Here is a 16,891-nt window from a genome sequence, read left to right on the forward strand (position 1 = left end):
AAAGATGAGACAAATTTCTCTCCAAGTTATTTTTACCAAGTTCTTTTGGTGATATTTATTGGAAATGAAAATTGAAAATAGAAATTGGGATCGGACCATACTATTTTGCTATTGCTTAACCACATGTGCATCCCCTTATTATTTCCAAATCTGCAGATGAGTCTTAATTAAACCATTTGAATAATTTACTTCATACATATTCATCTTCATGCATAATTTAGTCTCTGGATACTTATTGCATGTAGCTTACAATCAATTTGAGGGCTTTCTAGTGTTATTAGCACTCGAACGGCCACTAATTAAGTGAGGGATTTGGTTAAGTTAAAACTAGTCCACTTACTAATTGAATTGGTTGGATTAGCTTTTAATGAATGGGAAAGAAATAGATATAATATTTTGAAAATATAAAATCTCTTAAAATAATTTACCGGACTTCATTTAGCTGATTAAACTGACTAAAACTATTTAATTTGACATGCCATAGCTGATCAAATATTGGTTCTGATCGGTTCTTAGCCACATTCAATTTGACCTTGGAGAAGACCGGCCACGGTAGTGGTTGGCGGTTCGACCGGTTAGACCAACGGATCGGTCCAGTCTCGATAACTATGATTTATACCATCCATGTTTAAGATTCTTAAGTGTTTGTAAATATTCTCGATATGTACTATTTTAGAGCTTTAAATTTTGGAAAAGTACAGAATGAGACCATTTATCTTTAGTACAAGGTAGTTACATTAATCTTGACCATTGGATGTGAAATTGGGTGGCTGCAATCATTCCACTGACCAAATTCAAACTTCAAAAGAATTTTTTTCGAACTTTGTGACACATCCAAGCTATCAAATTTCACATCGGATGGTTGTAAGTAATTATGACCACCTTGTTTTAAAGGTAAATGATCTCATTGTATACAATTCCTTAAATTTTATAATTAAAAAAAATATATTTTCAAGCTATCACTGGGGTTCTCAGAATTAGAACTTCATCATTAAATATGATTTGAAAGTGTGCCCTACTTTGATTGTTTAGGGTTGATGCTTGCATAAAGTTCACTCCAAAAGAAAATTACTAATATCTAATAAAGTGCTAATGAGGTTTTTAGACTTTATAGTGTGATAAGTTTTCTTTAGAGATATTTTCAATAGGTGCAATTTATACAAGGGGTTAACCTTAAACAATCAAAGCAGGTTACTTCTAGTCAAAATTGGTTCAATTATTGCTTGAACAGTTGGACTAGCTTTTAAAAAAAAGAAAAAAGAAATAGATGTAATCATTTAAAACTACAAAATATAATAAAACAAATTACCCAACCTTCTTAGCATGTCGAATTAGTTACAATTGGTTGGTCCAACTATATAAAGATACAAGACGTCTTTGTTTTCAGAAGGAAAAAAAATAAGACACTTTTAGATTTTTTAAATTGAGCACGTATATTATACTAGAATTGAGGGTCTTGCAATTATTTTTAGATTAGAATCTTTTGAGGGTGTAAATAGACAATATAAAATCTTTTAGCTCTTAAATTAGGGCGGGATTATATTTAGTGTCGACCTTAAACAATAAGGCACACCTGTAAACGGTGAGGGCAGATGCATTTTTTGGCACAAAACACTATTGCAATGGTCTAAAAATTTATTTTCAGCCGTAATTAGGTAGTTAAAATCTCTGCAAATAATCTAGATCGAGCATATTTATAAGTACTTAAAAATCTTAAAAATTGACCATCTTGTTACATGCAGCACTATTCCCTAAATTTGAAAATCTTTTTTTGTTTTGTATTTCATATCCATTCATATTAAGAAAGAGTTTATATAAGGGTGAGGCTCTAAACAATCTCAAAAATTCATTACAAAGGTTGTTTCGATGTTAAAAAAGGCTCAATTCGATTATCTCCACCTCAAGATGTATGAACATGAGAAAGAATAGATTTTAAGTCTTGAAAATAGTGCATATTGTAATGTATTATCCTATCCATCATATTTCGAGATTAAGTGTTCATAGATCTTCTTTCTCTACACTGTTTTTTTACTTCAAATTTTATAATTAAAGATGAAAATAAAGTTTTAGGCCATGTTAAAGATTCTAATACTGAAATAAAATATTTCAACACTATTTGAAGTTGCACCCTTCATATTAAGGTCAAGATGATTAAATAGATGATCTTCCGGCATCGGAACAATCATCTTTTATAATGAATTTTTGAAGTGCGCCTTACCTTAATGAGATATGAGGTTGATACCCTATATAAACTTGAGAAATTATCAGAATTATACTTTAATTTGCTTCTAATTAAAAAAAAAAACTCATACTTTCATAAACCTCATCCATATTTTGTTTTTCAATTTTGATTTTTTTTTTTACCAAAATAGCTTTAACGATAATTATATTATCATGAAGGCATGATGCATCAAGGTAAGTATCATGATGACTTTCACGGATCATACAACACTTAATGATGCCCTTTAGCATCACAATAGTTTTTTTACTATAGTTATCCAGAAAAGAGGAAGAGAAAGAGGAGGAGGATGACCATCAACCGGAGAAGAGGCAGAGGCACCATACCCACCTGATTCCGAGGTTCGAATTCGCAGCTCGAGCTTCACGCCCAAGCTCTGGTAAACCCCAACAACTTTACTCTCCTCACCGTTTGGTCGAGCTTTCACAATGGGACTGGTGTGAACACTCAACAATGGTGTTATTGGAAGCCTCGGGTGAGAGGTTTCAGGTTTCTTCAACATGGATGCAAAAGCTTGTGCTTTTATGCGGTGGTTGAGGTCTTGAAGAGGGTTTCTGCTTCCTCTGAAACTCCAAGAGCTAAAGCCCTTGAAATCGACTCGACACTCTGGAGAAATAGAGAATTGTAGAGGCCATGGCTTTATGCAATAATACGAGCTGGGTGGATACATTGTTATTTAACATTACGATAGTTAAAGTATTGTAATGATGTTTTTTGGCATCACGATATCTTTTTTAGTGTAATTATCATCTAATATAATAATGGTATTTTTAGTGTGGTAAAACATGGGAAAGTTATCATAATATTTAAAGTACCGTGATGTTTCGAAACATATGTTTGAAGTACCGTGATGCCTCAAGATGAATGTTTGAATCAAGACATATTTTGAATCTATAACATATGACGGTCACCACGGCACTTTAAGTATTGAAATGCAACGTGCTTTTACAGTAATGCAAAAAAGAAGGCTGTTTTGATAAAAAAATACTAAAAAAAAAAAAAAAAAATATGACGGATAAATATTTTTTTTTTCCAATTAAACAAAAATTAAAATATGTTTATGATAATTTCCTTATACTAACTCAAATGCTGAGTTTCAAGACGGCCTCATAAATTGCGCTTAAAAAGCAGCGGTGCGCTGCCTTCACATTTTCTCTGCAAACATTTTCAGTAGAAAATAGAGAAAGAGGGTTAGGTTCCAGAGAGAGAGAGAGGGTGTTGAGAGGGTTGGGTTCCTTTAGGATTGTGAATAATCGGATGCGACGTTTTCATGGCTGGGAGAGAAGTTAGAGAATACACAAACTTGACAGACCCCAAGGGTATTTCCATGCTCTTACATCCCTTCCTGGAGTTTTCTCCTTTTCCCCCTTTTCGTTTCCCCCCCTTTTCATCTCACCCCCTTAATGATTCATCCTCTTTCTTATTTCTGCTGCTGCTTTATTAGATAAGAAGTGGGGAAAGGGGAAGGACAAAACCGATGATGAGGACATCGCCTTCCAGAGGATGGTCGCAAAGGTTAGTGAACCGGCCTTGATCCCCCTTCTCTCTCTCCACCTCTTTATCAACGAGAAGTTGAGTATTTTCAGAACTACCTGTCAAGTCTCTATTTTAGTAGACGAATATTGGTTTTCAGATTGGGCATAATAGCGTTGTTCTGAGTAGATATCTCTATGATGCATGGTATTGATTATTTTGTTTTTCTTTCTTATATTTGTTGTTGTGATGTGCTAAACCTCTGTTGCTTTTGGGCTGTTATATTCATTTGATTGTGAAGTTTGTTCCTTTGCTGATACGCATTTTCAACTGACTATCACATTGGTTTTTTGGGGATTAATGATCATTTGTGACTCATTTATGCTGTCATTCAGAACATAAATGGTTTTTCCTAAACAGGAGACCAATACACATTCATTCTTTTGATATATGGTATATCGATGGCTTTTGATCACAGGTTTCTATCTCCCCCTATCTTAGGCATGATCTAGCAAATGTTTTGTCTATGTGCATAGCCTCTTTGAACTCAACTTTTACGATTACATAACAGTGTTGGTAATATTCACGCTTGGAGGCGTGTGTCATAGACAGAGCAAGATTGGACACTTTTGAATTCATCCTTCTAAGGAGGTGCCATTTCCACCTCTAGCACACAATCCACCATAACCATGCAAGGCAGAATGCGATGAGAAGAACACAGGTTTTCAAATACGAGAGCAATCAAGAATTTCATAGGTCACTCCGCAATTATTGAGAATGTTTTTTGTTTGTTTGTTTTTTTAGAAAGCAGAATTTTTTGCCCCTTTTTTTCATATAGCAACATTTTGTGAGGAGTTGCAACTGTTTATAACACTGTCACCAATTTCAAAATAATTTGATCTACGGACAGCGTCATAGTGGTAAAGGTCGTAATACCATTGTTTATTGATCTCTGTTATGTTGGTCTTATCTGATGACATATCGTTTCTAAGTAGCTGGATTATATTGGGAAGGGTGAAAAGTAATTCATTTGAGAATTACAACAATGAATATGGGAATATCTGTATCAGACTTTACTTTAAAGAGTCTGCTTGAAATCATTCATATAAAATACATTTCAAGAATTGATACTTGAGCTTGACTATTCAATTGATGCATCTTGATTTGACCATGAATTGGAGTTTTATTCTCCCCTGCATACTCTCTGCAAACTTAAGCTATCAGGTCCAAAGTCTAAATTATATTGCTTTCCTTAAGAGTCTCAGACCAGTTTTTTGCTTTGTACTCTGTAGTGGCTTATTAGACATATCAAAGCAAAGTTGTAGTGATAACCTTTGAGGAGTACAGGAATCAGAAAGTCAAAATAGTACTCACTGACTAGTCAACTTGGGAAATCCACAACCCCACCCTCCTCCTGAAAGCAAGGCACCATGGTTTGTAAGTCACCCGAAGATCACATAGAAGCATTTTCAAACAAAAGTTGAATTGAATTGGCATTGTCGTTTCCATGTGATAGTCTATTACATTTAATTGAGCCTAGTGTTGAGGCCCACTAACACAGGCATTGATCTCCATAATTTGGAAAATTAGGAGCCAGAGTTTTCTCATAAGTTGAGCATTCACATTATATTTATATTATTCAATATTTAGACTATATTCCTTTCAAATTAGATATGAACCTCAAGGACCATCATATAACGTCCATTACAAAGTTCGGTTTGATTCATAGACATGTCTTCAGAGAAAGATGTTTTGATACGTTATCGTCTTTAGGACTCGTAGGGTTCTAGGCAGTTTTACATTGACACTGGCATGGGTGTCCTAGTTAGCACGTATCTTGAGTGTCTAGGACAGAGCCAAAAAACTTGTATGGTTAATACAGGTCTGTATAAGCAATTTTGTAATAAGAATTTCATATATCAATTATATTATTAATACAAATTAAAATGATTGAAAAACACAAAATTAAAAGTACTTCTTGCAAGAAAAGTTTAAATTAGAACTCATGTCCATATTTGATTTGTGTTTTGGTAATACATATTTAAACACCTAGAAATAGTATAGTTATGTAAAAATATTGACACTCATTTGTAGCACTGTCTCAAGAGGATGTGGTTCTAATCCCATTCTTTGCATGTTATTATTATTATTTTTTGAAGTTTATGTTGCATATGACTCTATTCTTTTTGAAGGTTGTCAGTGCACATTACTTTTTGTTACATAAAAGAAAAATGAGACATGGTGACTTATCATCTGGCACTTTGGATGTGCGTGTGGGATACATTCTGCTACCAACACGTATGGACATCGTGTCCACCCTATGTCAGGACGTGTCCCATGTGTCTAAGTGTCATCATGTGACATGAGATGAAAAGTCAGGTTTCCATGTAAAACTAATTCTAGGAGCCCTGAAATTAGGGTATCCCTTAGTGTGGTCTAAGGGACTTCCTTATATTTCTTGTCATCATTGGTATGATATCAGAAAAAATGGTAGGTTAGTGGTTTGTCTTTTGAACACACTTCAAGGGTTTGAACACTTGACCATCCTCGTGCATCACCAGAATCCTTCTCCATGTCAAGCTCCATTTTCCATACATTGTTGATCGTTTGGTGTTATGCAGTATAACACAAATAAAAATTCCTCCTTTAGAAGTTGCTAAATAGGCAGGGAAGTTAATTATAAAATAGGTAGTTACTAAGTCAGATAATATAAATGCTGTTGCGGCCTTTTTTTTCTATAGTCGGTATATTCTAGTGATAGAGCAATACATAAGGGTAGGTTGCCCCGTGTTATTAGGCATTGTTCCTGTTTTAAAAGGTTCTTAGAGGAAGAATTTCAACCAATCTAAGGGATCATAGTTTACCAAGTTTCATGCCTTTCAATTTTTGAATCAATATAAAGCACCGTTGTTCTTTCTATCAAGGAAAAGGCTAAATGCGACCTTAGGCTGAAAGCATCACATACAGCGATAGTGACCAAGATGGCCATCAAGATAGGTGTTGGTTCTTTTCATGAGTCATTACAATTTAAAGTGCAGATTCACACATCTCTGAATTCTATTAGATACTGGTCCGCGTGTGATGCTTGTTGTACAATATTATTTGTGGGTGTGTGTTTCGAGACCCCTACATTTATCATATTATTTATTTCTTTGATTTTTCTAAGAGTAATATCAAGAAGTTGTTTGTTCTGTTGTAACTTTCTTTCTATAATGGAAGTTACTGTTTTTGTGTTGGGAAAATTTTTCTGATAACATGCCCGGGCAGGGATCTTGGCTTTGCTACCGGGCGGTTGAAAGGAGCAGATGCAGGAGGTTGCTGGAGAACGTGGAGGTTACCTTCATGGGAGAGGCGGTAATTTGTTGTCTCAATTTATGCACAACAATTCTGAGAATTATGAATTCTGATGGTTCAGAAATTCACAGCTTTGGACAGTGATGACCTACTCTATCTCAAGGAGCAGATGGAAGCCGAGGAAGATGCAGAGCGCCTATTGCGCCGAACAGAGAAACGTGCATTTGCCGCATTTAAGATATCCTTTGGCTTATGGAATTGACGCTATTCACGTTTTCCTCATTTATGTCTTCATGTAAATTGGGATCATAGTTTTTCTTAATCAATGGACACAAAGCAGCTAGCTTAGCAGATTCTTCGCCTTCATCTGTACCGTTACCATTACGTGTTGAGCCTAAACCAAAAAGCGGGATCAGGTGGTTATATTTTTTTTCATGGAAGTTACTCTTGTTTTCTTGTAACATTTTGACAGTCTAGTTAAACTCGATATAGTTCAACTAGAACTTTTCCCTGGCTTGATTAGAACTTTGCCTAATGCAATATGTTATTGGTATTAAACAAAGACATGCTAGTTGAACCATGGAATTAATTGTGCATTGCAGGCAACAAGATCTTTTGAAGAACATAGTAGAGATCCGGCCAAAACGCCACAGGATCTCCAGCCCGTCATCAGATGCATCTCCTGGAAAGCAAGCGAGTCTGAGTCAGGCCAGTCAGGTATCCGGCAATGGGAAAGCTGATCATCGTTCTGATGAACAGGTTTCAACAAGCCCAGGGAAGGTGGTGGATACAGGAAACAAACCAGAGGAAGCTGTTAGAAGCTTACTAGGCTTGGCCTACGAGAGCTCTGATGAAGACTAAAAGGATGGGTTTGGCCTCTGCAAACTATGCACCGAGGATGTATTTTGAGCACCTCAACTTGAAAACTTCCCCGGAAAAATTTAGCATGTTGGTTAGTGATGCAACATGTTTCTCTCTCTCTCTCTCTCTCTCTCTCTCTCTCTCTTAACTGTGGTTCTCTCCTCTCTCTTAACTGTGGTCCCCATGCACAAAAAAGTCAGTTACTCGGGAAATTGTTCTGTTTCTTGAAGAAATTCGCATGTTGTCTGACATGTCATTTAAAACTAAATCACACCAATGGTGTCACATTTATTTATACAAGTGCAATAACATTCTCAAACTTACTTACCATATAATTTACATATAGTATAGAACGTCATCACTAAGAACTGGATTGGATCAGCATCGGCGTCCTTGAACACAACGCAGGGCTCCAGATGATCTGGTCATGGCACGAACTCGCCTTCCTCCCTGTGCTGCAAAAAACTGCTCTTTTGTGTAGCGAGGTCTCACCCTGCCATTGCCAGCTTGGGTGAAGTACGCACCATTTTGGAAAACGTCCATTCTAGACTTCCAATTCCATTTACTTCCACCTCCATATGCTTGCCATATCACCTGTAATTTCCTTCTTTCTTTTAACAATTGAAATAAGCTATGCACCATGGATTACGTATTTGCTCGATCGATGCAGCAAGAGCATGGATACTTTAAAAATTTGGACAACTCTTTTTTTTGTTAAAACAATAATAAATTCAAGTACTCAACTGTCACTTACATTGGATTATTTGCATACTTGCGTGGGTTGTTTGAAACTTTGAAGAGACGATATTAAGGTTGGCAAGTTTCACGCTTGTTTATGTGTTAGACACCCCACGTGTGGGGGAGTTTTTGAAGCATAAGCATGAGCGGAAGACAAAGCATGAAGAAGTCTTGAAGCAAACGTATTTTTCTTTTTTTCTTATAGGAAAGCATAAAAGATGTATACCAATTTAGATGAACTGTTTGATCTAGATTCGATGCTTGAGAGAATTTTATTCTACAAATTATATGAATACGAATTTTGGTACGTGCCATCATCTCGATGCGGCGCACCTAAAAGAATATAAAAAGAAAAAAAACCCGAAGTACCCCTGAAACAGTGGAAGCCCAAAATAACAAAGTGTGAGTTTAAGAGAGGAGTGGATGCGAAACTTAAAAATAAAAAAAGAGTGTAGAGTAGAGGTGTGACATTGTAATTAGATTTATGTGAGCCATTCTATCAGGCTCGATAAGAGGACGAGGAAACATATAAGTCCTAAGTATAGAAATTTGTTATTACCGCTTTGCTTGGGGAGTTTGCAGGTGCTACAAAAAAGTTGCCTTCACTCTTGATGGTGGGGTTACCACTCCCTCCGATTGCATATTGTGTCCAACCATCGTAGAAGTTGTTCACCAGATGCGCGTACCCATGCCGGATCCTAAATTTTTGTCAAACGAACTCAAAAAATTAATTGGTTCCAATACCCAACCGAAATGAAGCAATGGAGCATGGCCTCAAAATTCAGGAAGAGGATTTTATGGGCTTTCCTTTCTAGCTTATACTACTGTATAAGTCATACATGCAGATCTCATCTAAAGTGATAAAAAAAACATGAATTTGCACAAAATGAATATCACTGCACACACTTGGTGAATGGTAGATCTTGCTTTCTACAAGTAGAGAACTTGAAATCATTTTTTGAACCGAAGATGTACAAGTTTTCCCTCTGGGCCCTGCTCATTGTAGCAATATGCCCCTTGGTTTATAGAATCTCTTGCCTTAAATTCAATTACCTGGGCATGCGCTGGTCACAATTTGGGCCGAAGTGGTTGAAGGCAATAGTGACCCTCATGTTGCGGTCACCGGCGAACCCATCGTCGTGTCCGAGGAGCATCACCTTCTCATGGTCCCTGAACCAGTTGTTGGACACCGTGATGGCAGTGCTCTCCCTTGTCACATCCAAGAGCCCGTCTTGGCACCGAGAAAGCGTATTGTGATCAATCCAAATTTTCGACGAGGCCACAACGGCAATGGCATCCCCATCGATGCGCTCGTATCTGCCGATCACTTGCCCCCTTGAGCCCAATATGGGCCCCGGCCTGGTCTTCACACAGTGGTGAATTCGCAGGCCATGTATGATGACATTGTTGACCTCGGATAGTGTAAGGCATGAGCCATAGGCAATTTGGACATCAGCCCCTCGACCGTCGATGGTGGTGAAGCTGCTCACAAGGAGGGGCATTTTCAGGGTGATGGTCATGGAGTGGCTGAATGTGATCCAGGCGCGGCCCCTGCGCCTGGTGGCGGCATCGCGGAGAGTGCCGGGGCCTGGGTTCACTGGGTCATCCACGTTTGAGGTGACGACATAGTGGCGCACTCTTGGTTTCACGTTGCCCCACATTTTGCCTGTGAACCCAACAGAACATGCGGCGAGACGCATCCTGTTTTTTGCCCAATTTCGGTCCGAACGCCAGCACCTATCGATCGCGTTCATCGTGATGGGTTTTCCCCTTCCCCTGGTTGCCTCTGCATAATGGACAAGGCATAGTAGCCACAACACAAGGGTGAGATTCAACAAGAGATGAGCCCACCCCATCTCAAAATGTCTCTTTTTCTTGATGTATAACCAGTTGATCGAGGGGGTTCTTTAGCAATGAGAGGCAGAGTTATATTGTAGAAGATTATCTATATATATATATATATGAATAAGTTTGTGTGGGGAGGTTGTTGAGGATGGTGAGAGGCTATTACTGGGGACTCAACAACTGATGATGCAAAGGCGTCCATTAGGTTTTTTTTGTTTTGGAGGTTTAGTTTTTGTTAAAAGAGTGATCTGAGCTTCATCGGATTTTGTGTTGGAGAGGTTTTTGTAACTCTTGGTTTTGTTGGAAAATTGGGTTTTTTGTTTTTGTTGGAAAACGAATGTGCCCAAAATAGAGCGAGAGAGATAGCATAACAGGCACCTCTAACGACAGGAAGCACGAGTGTCGGATTGTTTTAAGGGTGAGGTTTGTATCTCAAAAAAACAAAAATGAAAAAGAGATTTGCATTAGGTGTCGACCTCTTCTTTTGTTTTTTTGTTTTTAGCGATGTTAGGTGTTAATTTCATACTATTGAAATAAGGTGCACTTCAAAACTATGCCGAAAATGTAGCTTCCATGCCGCAAAGCCTTGCGATGATATGAAAATCTATTGCGGTCCCAATTATGAAATTTAAAGTTTCAGAAATGACGACGAGCAAGCACATCTATAAATATTTTAAAATCTTGAAAATAGACGGTCCAAATAATGTGTTAAAAGTGAATTATTTTTAAGATTAAAAATCCCCTTTTTCATGACCAAGAATCTTTAGGTCGAGATAATCGAGTGAGGGCTTTCCAGCACAGAAACAACCTTCTCTGGTCGGTTTAAAGTTGGCACCTTATGTAAATCTTTTTCTTGTTTTTAAGGAAAAAAAACATATATTTCTCTACGAGCCCTTCATGTTCTTCTTTTCCATAGTATCCCTCCCACGAATGAAATTAAAAAGAAAAAAATATATAAAAACATTCAAACTCTCTCTAAAGGGAAAAATTTATATAGAGCCGAGGCTCTAAACAATCAAATTAGAGCCTACCTCAAAAATTTCATGAGAAAATGTTGTGATGCTCAAATATCCTCAAATTGATCATCTCAACATCAAGATGAATGGACATAAGAAAACAAATAGATTTCATGTTTTGAAAATAGTGTATTTTATAATACATTTTTAGACCATCAATTTTCAAGTTTTCATAGATCTCTTCGATCTACACTAGTTTTGAAGCTTTAAACTTTATAAATAAAAATAAAAGTATATTTTAAGGCTATCAAAAAGATTTCCAGTATTGAAACCACATTTCTCAACACTATTTGAAGGTATGCTCTAATTTGATTGTTTAGAGCCTAGGCTCTATGCAAATTGCACCCCTCTTTGTGCACGTTTCGATGTCCTTTTTGGGATCTATATTTTTTGAGAGACCATTTATTTTGGGTACAAAATCACAATTGGTATTAGCCATTAGACGTTAAATTTGATGGCTTAGGGCATGTCACAAAATTCAAAAAATTCTTTTTAAACTTAGGAGCCTAGTCGAGCATACTTTGATTTGAAATCTAATTGACAAAAATAATTATGATCTTTTTGTATTAAAAATAAATGATCTCTTTATATATCTTTTATATTTTTTGTTTTTTTGGTAATTCAAACCACAATAACTAAGGCGTAGGGGTCGTACCAACATGACCCACCCCTTTCTAGGTTCCATGAACCAAATTGCTTGGCATGCAACTGTTCATAACATAAGCCAATGAATGAAACCAGTTGGGTTAGGCCATAGAGAGGATCTAAAACTTAATACAAACAAAAAACTGAAGCTCACATTTATTATTGCAAATACCCACATAAACACAAACTTAGCGTATATATATATTGGCTTCCAGCCCTGTGCAATGCGAGAGAGAGATTCAAGTACGTGCCACTAGCATTACCACTTGTTTGGAATTACCAATACCAACTTAAACCCAAATCAGACTAATACATTTCACAATAAGAACTGTTCAAGCAACAAAGCCTTTTTTTCCAGTTTAACTTCATGTGCCATTATTTCCTTTTCTTTTTAACACATACACACATATATGTAGACATAAGTGCACACATAGGGGGGAAATTGAATCACCCATGTATAAATATATACAACCGTCCCATTTGAATGAACACCTTGGATAGCTTTAACCATAGTGTCACCGGTTTACCTTTGAGTGTTTGGACTTATGATAAGAAAGTCCAAAGAATTTTATTTTTAATTTTTATTTTATTAATGATTCTGGCTACACTAAGGGCATGTCTTTTAATAAAGCTGAATAATAGGCTAAGATTCATGTAGCTGACCCCACTTAATTGAGAAAAAGATTTGATGGTGATGATGATTCTATTAACCGTTCTCATAAAATTTGGTTTAAGCCCACTTTTATATATATATATATATATATATATATATATTTCGAATAAATAACATCCCATTTGATAATTGACCACCAAAAAGTGCCCAAACGGAATTTGGGGCTCTCAAACGCATTGTTTTTGGTGTTGACTCCTTAGTTTTGTTCATAAACTAATGGAGATGCAAAAAGAAACACAGTGCACACAACTCTCTTTCTCTCTCTCCATTTGTGCTCCTGATGCGAGGCTAAGGTTTTGCATTATGTTCCCCTCGAAACTAAATCTCTAAAAAGTTGAGCTACATAAACACTTAGCTTTCTGCATGTTTCTTCTTCTTCACTCACTCACATTTACATTTGATGATGGCTTCCCAAAACAAAAATCTGCTCGTCAATGAATGGATAATGCAAGAAATAAGAACACATCCAAAAGCTTACAAAGACAGCATTTGAAGACACACTAAAGAGGAGCATCCATACTTTAAATTAAACAAAGATGTTTCGATTACAAAAGGCTACAATGACCTAATTAGGACCACTTTCAGCATCCAATAAATCAACAATTCCTTTCTTTCTAAGACACCTAAACTGTCAAACAAACAACAAAGAAAGCAAGCGACTTGCTACAATCAAGTATAGGCAACCCTTTTTTTATTTCTTATTTCTAACCCTAAATCTCTCTGGTTTCTTTTGTAAACTGCTAGTTTATTTCAAGTTACCCATACCTCTCTTCTTTCTCTCTCTATCGGCGACAAACGATCCCATTGCCATTGCCCATCCTTGAAGTGCAGTCCATGGTGGTGGGCTTCATCACAAGCACATCACCCTCCATTGAAGAAGGGGAGAAGATGCATCTTTTGCAGTCCGAGGACAAGAGAGAGGAGGTCTTATACTTGTCCTCTCCTCCCATAATGGGCATTGCCACTCCCCTCTTCACAGGGTTTTGGAAATCAGGCCTGTAGGTCTGGCCCAACACACCCTCCACTCTTGGTGACAAGTTAAAGAAACTGAATTGAATCTCAAGGTGGGCAAAGCAATCATCTTCAGGAATTTGGTAGTTATGGACCCTGTTGTCCTCCTCGGTTATCGGCACGACGCTCACGGATATCTCCATTATGCCGGGGAGGCTGACTGAGACACTGTTGACGGTGGATGTGCGCTCCACTGTGAGGAGGCTGTCAGGGGCTGACCACTCGGCACGGTGGCCCTCTGGTAGAGATAAGGGGTGGGAGTCAAATGAGAAGAAGAGGTGATCGGCGTCATCGTCCCATTTGGCGGTCTTCGACGCACCCAAGGTAAAGGTGTGCTCGCCGAACATGATCCCGAGAGACTGGATCCAGGTGTTGTCCCTGGTCCGGCCTTGCGGCCTCCTGCCAATGAAGCGGGCGTTGATCTGGAGGTTGGGGTCGGAGACCAAGCTGAAGTGGTGGCCCTTCTTTCCATGAAAGTAGAACATGATGCCATCTCCTCCTACAAACCTCGGGTCGTAGCACGCCGCTCCGGTGCCCTCGCAGTTTGGCCTCCTATCTGCAAAAGGGATCAACAAACAAGCTAAATACCGGGAAAGGAGCTGGGTGGTGGTGGTACTTGCCACATTCTAGTTTCCAATATGAAATGCTCCACTACTATACTATACCGAGAAAGTGAATCAAATTTTTAATCTTTTTTCAAAATTGTCCATGGATCGACCAGAATTTTGATTTTGATTTTTTCGTTTTTCCTTAGTTGGGCAGTACATTAAAGTCTGGGGCACAGCCCTACTAACAAAAAAAAAAAAAAAAAAACCCTAAAAACAAAAAATTCAAAAGTCATGCTGACATAAGTAAAATTTTGAGAAAAAAAAAGTTGGTTGACCTTCTTTCTAATTTTCGTCTAAGCATAGTATTCTGTATTTTACCTAAAATTTTAAAATCCCCATGTAAATCACTGAAAAAACCGTAAGGGCTGTCTTCCCCACCGAATTACCCAAAACGAAAAAAAAAAACTATTTGTAAGTTCGACATTTGGCATGGAAGCTTACTCCTGCAGATGGCTTCACACTTGGGGGAGTTGCAGTCAATGAAGCAGGCCTTGGCCTTGGGGTCAGCAGGCTTCATCTCAGGGCACTGGCTTGGGCACACAATGGTCTTGCCAAAGCATGAAGTTTTGTTGTCATTGCAAGTAAATACTTGGCTTTCGAAGGTCTTCCCGGCCACTCTAGAAGGAGGTGGTGCAGATGGCCCAAGCTTTGGTGGGGAGGAAGGAGGGGGAGAGGGGGAGGGGTTTCCGTAAGAGTCACCATGCACTGCAACCAGGCATGACACCAACACAAGTATCAAAACCGGTTGCCTCATCGCCATACTGCCCTTTCTCTTTCGCACTAAGTAGAAGGAGAAATCTTGGGATGAAATCCTACATGCAACTGAGCTCATTTATAGTGAAAATGGGAATGGGTCCTCGTGATAGTGGAGATTAAGAAATTGTTGGCTTAATGTTTTTGATTTGGAAGTCAACAGGGAGGTTAATTAGAGTCGGTTGTTGTTTAATAATATGTTTATGCGGGTTGTTTGCCATGTGTTCGTGGAGGTTGTTTCGGAATTGTTTAGGGCAGTGGGAAACAGCGTACGTAGAAGGGAGCTTCTTATTATTATTTTATGTGTTCAGGCCATGCATAGATCTGCGCCATGGAATCTGCAGAGAGAGAGAGAGCGAACACTGAAACGAGTGACAGTAAGAAGCATCCCAGGGAGGGGGAGAGTAGGGGTGCCAATGGGCGCGACCAGATCACGGATCCGACGGGTAGATCTGATCTCGGGTCCAAGTATGGGTTTAAATTTTGGACCCGAAAGGTCAGGTCTGTGCCTGCCTGGGTCCAACCGGATCCACCTGAATAATGAAAGTATATATTATGTGGGTAATCCTAAATGTTGTGCAATAGCATAAATATCGCCAATATACCTACAATAATATAGGTATATGATGTTAGAGAAAAGGGCAAAAAAAAAAAAAAAAAAAAAAAAAAAAAAAAAAAAAAAAAAAAAGCTTATAATCATAAAGTAGCTATGGACCCGACCAGGCCAAAGACGTAATGGCTGGTCTAAATTTTGAAACCAAAAAATCGGATCTGGGTTCAAAACCTAAACGTAAATACTTTTTGGATCCAAGTACCCATTGTGGTCCAGCAGGACCCGACCCGTACGCCACCCCTAGGAGTGAGAGAGCATCCAAGAGAGAGAACACTCAAGATAGTGAGAGGCACCCGAGGAGAGAGAGAGAGAGATTATTGTAAGTTTATTACCAGGCTGTAAAGTAAGAGTTGAGCGATTAAATCAAAGTGTTATACAAAATAATAAAAATAGGCATGGAAATCAAGGATGGATTAGAAAGGAAGGGACAACGCGGTTACAGCTGCTGCCACCACACGCGGCCCCTTCATGCAGTCATTGGGATCTCACTCTCCCTCCGCGACTTGCCTTACTTCCCGATGCATCTCTCTTTCTCTACCGTCCATTGAGGATCCTGAATTTCCCCATCTCCCTCAACCCTTTTGGGATAAGTGCAAGCTTTTATCTATCTAAAAAGAAATTAATGCATGCTTTTCTAAATAAGTTTGATGTTTTTTTTTTTGAATTTATATCACTCGACTTAGGGTGGCACGCCTTAGATGAATTCAAGGAAAATGTTGACCAGGGATTCAGAGCCCTTAGTTGTGTAGTGGGATTAGTGAGTCCGATTGAGTTTTACAAATTCGAAGATCCCTAATTCCAATGTTAATTAATATCATGCAATGCATTTACTCTTTTTTTTCTTTTTTCTCCAAGTTTTTGCCTCGTCGAACCTAGGAATTCACTCATAAGATATACCAGATTTAAGAGATGGATCGTTGGCTCCAATCAGGCACTAAAAAAATCGGTTTGAATTGGTGAATCAGTAGTTCGGATCGTCATTGTACTATGTGGAAAAGACAATGAATAGGAGAAAAAACAAGATGAGAAAACAGCGAACCGGCCAAAAATCTGTCCGAATCGATAAATTGGCGGTCCATTACTGTACAGAATTGCCGGTTCCCTTTTAGACTTGGCTCACAA

The 16,891-nt window shown here is 38.2% G+C and overlaps 3 protein-coding genes across 4 annotated transcripts; 1 reads left to right on the plus strand and 2 right to left on the minus strand.

The window, feature by feature from the left end:
- Window positions 1-3,329: 3,329 nt before the first annotated feature.
- LOC18438385 (ankyrin repeat protein) lies at window positions 3,330-8,186 on the plus strand. Of its 2 annotated transcripts, XM_011626726.3 has the most exons (6): window positions 3,330-3,558; window positions 3,684-3,754; window positions 7,018-7,066; window positions 7,138-7,244; window positions 7,340-7,422; window positions 7,609-8,186. In XM_011626726.3, the coding sequence occupies exons 1-6, from the start codon at window positions 3,510-3,512 to the stop codon at window positions 7,865-7,867; spliced, it is 618 nt and encodes a 205-aa protein (XP_011625028.1). In that variant the 5' UTR covers window positions 3,330-3,509; the 3' UTR covers window positions 7,868-8,186. The 2 variants fall into 2 exon arrangements, 1 of the variants encoding a protein (XP_011625028.1); XR_016040888.1 differs by having other exon boundaries at window positions 6,980-7,066; window positions 7,138-7,422; window positions 7,609-7,748.
- Window positions 8,088-10,833, minus strand: LOC18438386 (putative pectate lyase 2). Its single transcript, XM_006848570.4, has 3 exons — window positions 9,659-10,833; window positions 9,165-9,303; window positions 8,088-8,461 (listed from the first exon to the last, which is right to left on the minus strand). The coding sequence occupies exons 1-3, from the start codon at window positions 10,459-10,461 to the stop codon at window positions 8,246-8,248; spliced, it is 1,158 nt and encodes a 385-aa protein (XP_006848633.3). The 5' UTR covers window positions 10,462-10,833; the 3' UTR covers window positions 8,088-8,245.
- Window positions 10,834-13,272: 2,439 nt separating this feature from the next.
- Window positions 13,273-15,220, minus strand: LOC18438387 (uncharacterized). The gene is made up of 2 exons (XM_006848571.3): window positions 14,845-15,220; window positions 13,273-14,351 (listed from the first exon to the last, which is right to left on the minus strand). Exons 1-2 carry the CDS (start codon window positions 15,161-15,163, stop codon window positions 13,567-13,569), a joined length of 1,104 nt encoding a protein of 367 aa, XP_006848634.2. The 5' UTR covers window positions 15,164-15,220; the 3' UTR covers window positions 13,273-13,566.
- Between the last annotated feature and the right edge of the window lie 1,671 nt (window positions 15,221-16,891).

Source organism: Amborella trichopoda, chromosome 9, assembly GCF_054954075.1.
Source record: "Amborella trichopoda isolate Santa Cruz 75 chromosome 9, AtrichopodaSantaCruz75HAP2 v2.0, whole genome shotgun sequence".
In the NCBI taxonomy this organism is placed as follows: domain Eukaryota; kingdom Viridiplantae; phylum Streptophyta; class Magnoliopsida; order Amborellales; family Amborellaceae; genus Amborella; species Amborella trichopoda.

Coding starts and splice junctions, on each gene's coding strand:
- LOC18438387 (XM_006848571.3), bottom strand. CDS start 15,163: ATGGCGATGAGGCAACCGGTTTTGATACTTGTGTTGGTGTCATGCCTG. Junction 14,352..14,844: donor GTGTGAAGCCATCTGCAGGA/GTAAGCTTCCAT, acceptor TCCCTTTTGCAG/ATAGGAGGCCAAACTGCGAG.
- LOC18438386 (XM_006848570.4), bottom strand. CDS start 10,461: ATGGGGTGGGCTCATCTCTTGTTGAATCTCACCCTTGTGTTGTGGCTA. Junction 9,304..9,658: donor TGTGACCAGCGCATGCCCAG/GTAATTGAATTT, acceptor ACAAAAATTTAG/GATCCGGCATGGGTACGCGC. Junction 8,462..9,164: donor CAAACTCCCCAAGCAAAGCG/GTAATAACAAAT, acceptor AGGAAATTACAG/GTGATATGGCAAGCATATGG.
- LOC18438385 (XM_011626726.3), top strand. CDS start 3,510: ATGGCTGGGAGAGAAGTTAGAGAATACACAAACTTGACAGACCCCAAG. Junction 3,559..3,683: donor AAACTTGACAGACCCCAAGG/GTATTTCCATGC, acceptor CTGCTTTATTAG/ATAAGAAGTGGGGAAAGGGG. Junction 7,067..7,137: donor TTACCTTCATGGGAGAGGCG/GTAATTTGTTGT, acceptor AGAAATTCACAG/CTTTGGACAGTGATGACCTA.